The following is an 8709-nucleotide window of genomic DNA, read 5'->3' on the forward strand; positions in this document are numbered from 1 at the left end:
GTGTGTGTATGCGGCTGACGCTGTGTATAATACGTATTTATACGCGCGTTTGTATGCACATTAGACCCGAATAAACAACAATATAACACAACAGCAAAAAATGTTCATCGAGATCGATGACGACGAAGACAACGAACGACGAAGACGAGCCCCACATTCAGCGTAAGAGACTTCTTTCGCGCGCGCAGATCATCTTCTTGTTGCGTCGCGATCCTCGACAAGAGAGAGAGTCACGTCATCGATTCGCGATGCAGCGCGAGTTCGAGCACCCGATAATAATATACCGATTGGATGATGGCGCGCGGACACGGGTATTTATACGTGTTCGATATACAAACACGACGTATACGATAATGAATTGCACTTTCTTTTCAAATTGATTTTTGCGAAGCGATCGAACGACGCGATGAAAAATTCTCTCGTACCTTCTTTTCTTCTTCGGTTTTTTTTTTTTCAAGGAACGATGCCAGACGGGGCACGATCTTATAATGCTCTGCTCGACGATCGATGCATGCGAATTTTAGCGGGGACGATATATTAATAATAATCGATCGAGCTGCTGCGAGTGACTTTTTTGTTGTCCGTAAGCGATGGTTTTTTAGGAGAAGAAAGTCGACGATGTGCCTACTAGCAATGATGGAATACATGCGTGTGTGTATATTTACGCACGTCAACGTAGAAGATGCGTGTAAAAAGTGTTGTCACGCATGATTTGGACATTATCTGCACGTCGCATAGGATCTAGAAAACGCATGCAAACCACAATTATGAACATTTACGATGATATTAATGAAAACTTAATGATTGGTATAATAGGTTTGATTAAACGTCAATTCAGACAACACATGTGGGTAGGATCGATGAAAGTTCTCTCTTATCGCGAGTATTTAATTTCTAAACCCGATGCAGCCCACACGCATAAACACATACTAGCACTTACTCGTGTACGCATTGCAGTACTAGAGAGCCCGCGAAATTGCGGCGAGTGCAGACGCCCGGAGGGCAAGTATTATAATAGTAGTCTCTCCTCGTTCGCGACTTTATTCTATCGTGCACGCGGTGCGTTCATTGGAGTACTTGATTTCAATTAGCCAAACTGCATCGATTTTTCATTCGCCCGACCGAGCGCACGCACGCACGCGTGTAATATGTAAATCTCCGGAGCAGCGCACACGATGTATAAATCTCGCGTATAAGACAACGAATGCATTTATCCGCCCGGTCCTAAATCGTTTTCCTATGTCTCGCGCACTTGGAATAAATATTCTTCCGATTTGGTATATAGCCGCACGAGTGCTTGCGTAGAATTACTTGCGAGATTTATCGTTGAGCTGTGGTTATAACAACAACAACAAAAACAAGCTGTTCCGAATGTTTAAGCGCACGCGTGCACGCAATACTAAAAGATGGAGTCGTGAAAAACGCGGAGCTTGCGAGCCCGACAAAAATTCTGGACACACGTACACAAACTGGAGAAATTTCACTCGCGAGTACCGCGAGATTCGCGAAATCTGCATATTTGCGAGCAGTGCAGTGTCTATATAGTGGCCTAGCTTGATGATAATTGGATATTGTCGTTATTGCTCTGCGTCGTGCACAACTCTCGATATGTCAGGTAGAGAATATACAAGTCTACCGCATAAACTGCGATGCGATGTTTTATTGAATAGCGATTTCTACGCTTATGTGTTAACTTAATGTTAAAACTCTGCTTCTTCTCTTTCGGTGTTCAAAGATCCGGGCATACGCCATCTAGTGGTAATTCTTGAACTACTATGCACTTGTATTCAACGCGCTTACCTATAATCCTCAATACATTAATGCCAGTATCGTAATTATAATATGATTTTCATAAAATGTCAGCCATATTCAAGTCTATACTTATATATTCAAATGTCCGTTAAATCATTATATAGTATATTCACTTTAGTTTTAACATTATTTTTAGTATTGCTTCCTCATAGAGGAAGTTCTGTGATAGGCTTGAAAATGAGATTTGGAACCAGACGTCGTAGGACAATTTGGTTTACATATTTGGAAACTACAGTGAATTACCAACAAATTTCTGTATGTGTTTTTGTTTTCTCGGCCTTAAAAATGAAATACGAATTCTCCTTTTAATAACCAAACCCTTTCATTGATGTAATTTTTATGAGGAAGCTCTTTGCCAATAAATTGGCAGCGGTTTAGTATTTTAGTCGTCGCATAAAAATCGTTGATTTTTCAAAGTAACTTTAGTAATTTTAAAGTAAAAGTAATGATATTGTAAATAATTCGAATATTCCGGTACAAATGTCCATCAAAAGTACGCGAAATTGACGAACGAAACACAAGTGAAAAAAGTGTCAAGATCTCGATTCACTCTTGGACAAAGCTGCGTGATTAATTCAAGAATACTTCTACTCTCTCGATTGATATATTTCGCAGGTACATATAGGAGCCAAAGTCGAAAGTGCGATTCGAATTGTGTGCAGCATGCGTCCGTGACCGCCGCCGCGGCGTGGCGCGTGCACGTCGGTTTCACCTCATTTCAAGGCGCGCAGAGAATCGTTCGTGCTGGGCCGGGCCATGAATTTTACCCGGGCACGTGCACGATTTTCTACGCGAACGCATGCATACATTATCCACGTATATGCATGTATAATTCGTAAACGTAGCGCGCGCGTGTGCCGGTACGTGCTATCAATTTTACCCGCATGGCCATTCATAATTCGCGTATTATACGGCTGGACTCGGCGATCGCTCGGAAAAGTCTAATGGCATAAACGACGAGTCTACGTCTAATTAGCCGCAGCAACGACTCAATCCGCGGAGATAAACGCGTTCGCTCGCCCGGAGCGCGCACTGGAGCAATTAACGTGCGCGATATGAAACGCAAACTCGACGTTGCTCGTACACATGAAAACGCCGTTTGTATAGCCGTATTATGCTCGAGCGCAGCAAAATGAGAAGAAGAACGACAACAAAAAATAACAACTCGAAAAGGAAAGGAAGCTCCTGGCTATGTGTGTATATATGTGCGCTCGTGTAAGAAAACAATAAAGCGCGGTGAAATCGCTGGCCGAAGAATCGTCGTATATACTTAGCCGTCACGATTTATGAAGCTCTTTTCTATATCTGCTTCACTTGCCGCGTGACGTTCTTAAGAGCTTTACCACGTGGAAATCTTTTTGGACTCCGTGCGGTGAAGCGCAGAATCGATCGGCGCAAAAGAAGGAAAAGTCCACCTGAACGAGTAATAGTAGGGTAGCTTGCACTTCGTGCACGCATGTTTTTGCGCGTAAGCGCTAATGATCTGCCTAGAGAGAGTCCTTATTTTTTATTTATTTATTGATTTATTTATATTTTTCGCCATCCGGGTCGTTAATTTGCGGGAGGTCGAATTCGTGTGGCACGCGCGCATCATCGACTATGCTATTATTGCGGTCGCCCATTTGACGAGAGTATTACAAGCCGTTTTCATTCGTGACCCCGTCACTTTCTTCTTGGCACACGTGCCCGTGTTCAGAGAGCTCCAGCGAAGACTCGAAGCTCGGATTTTATTGGAAAATGAACTTCACCGTGAATAGATAATTAAAATTTAATAATGCAGCTGTGAGTCGCTTCATTGTCTTCGTTCGTCAGATATTTTATTTTCACCGATCAAATTGAAGAAATGAAAATTAACTATTTGAAAGTAACATTTGTTTTATTTCACCTTACTTTCGTTAGGTCGCAGACGCGGTAAATTACATATGAAAGGTGCGCACATATCCACTTATTTTTGGTCAAACATATTCATACATTAATATTTGAAAATACAGGATTTATTGCACGACACGATTGCCATTGATTTCTGCGCGTTATTCAAGCATAAATTATTGTTATATAAATTTTTTCCTTCATGAAAATTTCGAGCGATAAAGATACAGATATGTGGGCGATACAGATTACGAACTCTACATTGTATTGGTCTCTTCGCAAAAGTGTGAATGAAAGAGAAAGAGAAAACAATTCCTCTTTCAAGCTTGTAAAATATAAATGCCATAATATTTATAAAAGCTTATTATTATGAACTCGGGAGACACGCGCGATGATAAATCGTTGAGGGATGTATGAAAAAATTATAAGCATACTCTTCATCGGTAACAACAGTTCCTTTCTTGTGCATAATACAGCCTTGACGAATCAACTTTTTTTCTCTTTCTCCTTGCGTTCGATAATACGTTCGAATGCCCGTGAATATTGGAGCGTGTACGCATCGGACTGCTTTTTAAATGTGCGCCGCATGCATTGCGCAACTTATACATTGAAAACGCGCATTGTTACTCGGAGTGCCAGAAGCGCATCTTATTGCCAACTTAATTTAAAAAAATAATTTTATTGCGCTGGTCTTTGAAAAAGAACGCAAGATTAATTTCATTTAAAGTCCTTGGACATACGTTGCATTCAGGACGTTATTTTTGAGATTATATTTTGAGCATCAAAATTATACGAGATTCATGGTCGCAAATACTCTAATGATTCAAAAGTTATAACGTTACTTCATAGATTTTCAAGTAACCCTGCAAATGAACTAAAAAAACCAAATGCACTTACAAAACTCGAAGAAATATTGTTTATTAAAAAACAGTTGATATTTTTTGCATGTAATTTTACTGATTTTTTACTAATCCCTGCCTTTCAGAAAAAATAAAAATAACTTTTATTTTCGAGATGTAATTTTTATAATAAGCGATGAATCATCACTTTTTTGGTCTGAAACGAAAGTTTAATTGATCTTTTATTATTATTTTATTTCGAAAAACGATTTTAAACCTGAAAAAAAAAAATCGAAAATGCTAATAAAATTATTACCCTAGGCCTTGAAAAATGAACAACGTTGAATATGTCATCTTCCCTACAGGGAGGATACTGTACGCAAGACAGGGTCCTGTACTTAGTATCTTTGTGAATCCTAAGATATAAATAAAATGAATATTCCTGAGGTAAATGAATATTTCTCCACTTTTAAGCAATTATGCGACTTGATGAATGTCATTTTCGCATCTAGTATTTCTACATATTAAAGTCATATCAAACGACAAGTAGAGGACGACGGTAGAGGGGGTAAGCATCGCTAAGGAGCTCTCAAAATTGCGAGGTCGACTCGCTAATATATAAGTATAGAGCATCTCTGTTAAGTAATTCTTCAGATAGCAAGTGTTTACAAATTGGTGAATTCGAGGTACTACAGTATTGGCTACTCGAGGCATATAACCTCAAATATTTTTTCAGTGTATATTGTAGAAATTAACAGTAAACATCTATAATTTAGCAAATGATGGAAAGCAGACAGGACCCAATTAGGTATAACATTTTTTGTACATGCCGTGATATTTTTATAAGCAATCATCGCATCGAACTTGACTATTTTTCAGCGTGAAAGAAGAACCGAATGATACTTGGTCAGACGTACTTGACAATAATATTTTCGATTCGATGGACTTTTGCGAAACCGAAAACTTTAAAACAATCAATTTTTATCAATCACCAGTGAGTTTAATGATTTGAATTATGTTCGAATATTCCCTTATCAAAAGCTATAACACAATTTCACTTTTAGGTAAATCACATGAATAAAGCTATGGAATCACCTGAAAAATTACATGAAAATATATCCATATATTTTGAGTGCAAAAATGTTAAACCTGATCAGGAGTTTCTATCGACAACGTTCAAAACTGAATATCAAAGTTGTCTACCTATTGTAAAAATAGAAAACAAAAGTCAAACAAACTACTCAAATGGAAATAATCTAAAAATTTTAATACGAAAAGGATTCAATTACGATGATGGCTCTCAATTTAATGAATATTCCCAAATAAAAATTGATGAATATGAGAAGATTAAGAAATTTGGAAAAATTACTCAAACAAAATTGTCTTATCAGCGCAGAATGTATCGAAAAACTTATAAACGAAAAACGAGTTTAAATAGTCATTTCAATTTCACACATAATGACATTAGTTCATATGAATGTGAGATCTGCCAAAAGTCATTAAAATTCAAAACTAGCCTCAAAACTCACATAAGTATAGTACATGATGGTAAGAAACCCTTCGAATGTGAGATTTGTCATAAATCATTTGGAAAAAAAGGATATCTCAAAACTCATATAAATACAGTACATAATCGAAGAAAACCCTTCGAATGTAATATTTGTAAAAAATCATTTGGACAAAAGCAAAACATGAATAGACACATAGTGACGATACATAATCGAAAAAAACCCTTCGAATGTGAGATCTGTCACAAATTATTTGGATACCAGAATGTACTGAAAACTCACATTACGGTAGTACATAATGTACATAACCAGAGCAAACCTTTCGAGTGTGACATTTGTCGTAAATCATTTGGATACAAACATACGCTTAAAGATCATATAAGTGCAGTACATGATGGAAGCAAACCCTTCGAATGTGATATTTGTAAAAAATCATTTGGACAAAAGCCAAACATGAATAGACACATAGTGATGGTACATAATCGAAGAAAACCCTACGAATGTGATATTTGTCTTAAATCATTTGGACCAAAAAAAGATCTCAGCAGACATATAAGTGCAGTACATAATCAGAGCAAACCTTTTGAATGTGATATTTGTCACAAGTCATATGGCCGAAAGGATACTCTTAAAAGGCATGTGAATGCACTGCATTACAGGAATTAGACTTGAGCGATCCGCTACTAGAAAATCCTCAAATTAAAGCAATGCTTATTTCTCGACTTCGCACACTGAAATCTTTAACCGATTCCAAAAAAAGGGGAACAAATTCTATTGGTCATTCGGCACAACCTGTGTTCTTAATGTATATTGTGTATCCAATGATAAAAAAACATGTTTCTTTTGTAATAATATCATTTAATATTTCATTCAAAATTTTTGTTATTTATACAAGTATATCTCGTGCATAAAATCATTTTATAATTCATACAGTGCATGTATATTTTGAAAAATTAACTAGATTATAAAAAAAAATAAAAAATGAAGGTATTGATAAAAAAATGTATTTTAAGTAAAAAATATTCTTCCAATCCTCACATATAACTATCCCAGCGCAAGAAATGTACTATTAAATTCACATTCCATAGTCTTATTTTTTTTACATAGGACTAATGGACATTTTTGCGATAAAACTTTATTAGTGGGGTTCTTGTGCTGGACCTGAGATATGGAGAAGAAGTTTCCACCTTGGCATCATGAGCCCAGTAGGTTAGCTTTAAGTGTAATGAAGTTCTGATGGGATCTCGGACCACACCGCAATCAACACCAAGACCTGGTTTTTGTTGACTGTGGTAAATTGTGGAGCGCAGTCGAATATCTCGATTTTTTGGTCAACTATAGGAGTAATAAAGACTGGGCCCTCGTAACACCTCCTACCCCTTTCCTGCATACTCTAAATAATATATATAATTCTACCGTACGAGAGACAGATTGCAACTGTCAAAAATATTTCTACACTCCCTGGGAAAAGTTTTCAGCATCACTTCACGCCGATAGAGAGGCTCAGATCGAATTTCAGATTCGGCCCTACTGACCCCACTTTTATTGTCCAAATTACTTTTTTTCGAGGTTCAATATTTTAGAAACCGTTGAAACACAATCGTCAAATAACATAGAGATCTTTTGGACTGCTATGGTTCGAAATTCAGACATAAGTACGGTTGGTTCTGTCTGATAGTTAATATCTACTCGAATAGATATTGTTGGTCTGGCTTTTACAGAATATGCTTTGTAATAAAATTCAAAATAAAATAAAAATATGATTCCTCAAAGTTTGTTGAGTAACGTAAACTTGGTAGGCATTAATTATTCAATATCATATACTTCTAATAAAAGTTAAATACTAGTAGTAGTATTTTTACCTCGGCTGGATGCCGAATAGAATCGAAAAAGAATAGAAAAATGCTAGTACTTTGTGCAGGGCATCATAAAAATTCTCAAAATACGATTATTTGTCATTCTCATTTTCGCCAGGGAATTGGAACTGTTTATAAAAAAAATGTATCGAAATACTCTTTGCCCTTGCGTAGACTGTCTTAAATGTACTGGTTCACCAAGTATGGGATACACGTGGGACGTTACATCGAGACTCATCAGACAACGGTAGAGAGAAAAAAGATATAAATGCAAGAACCACTTAAAAATTATTTACAAAAAAACAAGTGTATATTATTTTAAACCATTTTTAATAGAAAACGGTATCAAAGTATACGATTTTTCAAGTCAACCGTTGATGGATTAACACTGCTTGGTTTATGTAACTCTGCATCTTCACAGCATCACTAATTTAGCCTCACCATAAAGAGGGATCGAGTCAACGACATCAACGAAACATTTGCGTTGATTACTCCTTGGAACTCAAGATATTAAAATTTCTGCATAATGCGATAAAAAGCCATCAAATAAGACAGTATCATTCTCATAATCTAAAAAATATATTCATGATTTAAATTGTATGCAGTAATCAAAATTAATCGATCTACTTTGAATAACTCACTGCGCTAAAAGTTTCATAACTCATAGGAAACGTAGGACCAGCCGTAAAAATGCAAGGATTTGCAGTTCGGAGAATCATTATAAGAATCAAACGTCGTTCTTTTACTGAAAATAAGTACCATTTGGCGTCGTAACTGAAAGAGAATTTTGAACATAGTTTTTTTTTGTAATTGTGTTATTGTTAA

At 36.7% G+C, this 8709-nt stretch overlaps 1 protein-coding gene across 1 annotated transcript; it reads left to right on the forward strand.

The window, feature by feature from the left end:
* The first annotated feature begins 6135 nt into the window (after positions 1–6135).
* Positions 6136–6866, forward strand: LOC111693938 (zinc finger protein Gfi-1b-like). The gene has a single exon (XM_023460192.1). It carries the CDS (start codon positions 6212–6214, stop codon positions 6692–6694), a length of 483 nt encoding a protein of 160 aa, XP_023315960.1. The 5' UTR covers positions 6136–6211; the 3' UTR covers positions 6695–6866.
* Positions 6867–8709: the final 1843 nt, after the last annotated feature.

Source organism: Trichogramma pretiosum, unplaced genomic scaffold (assembly GCF_000599845.2).
Source record: "Trichogramma pretiosum strain Unisexual culture from Peru unplaced genomic scaffold, Tpre_2.0 scaffold40, whole genome shotgun sequence".
NCBI classification, from domain to species: Eukaryota; Metazoa; Arthropoda; class Insecta; order Hymenoptera; family Trichogrammatidae; genus Trichogramma; species Trichogramma pretiosum.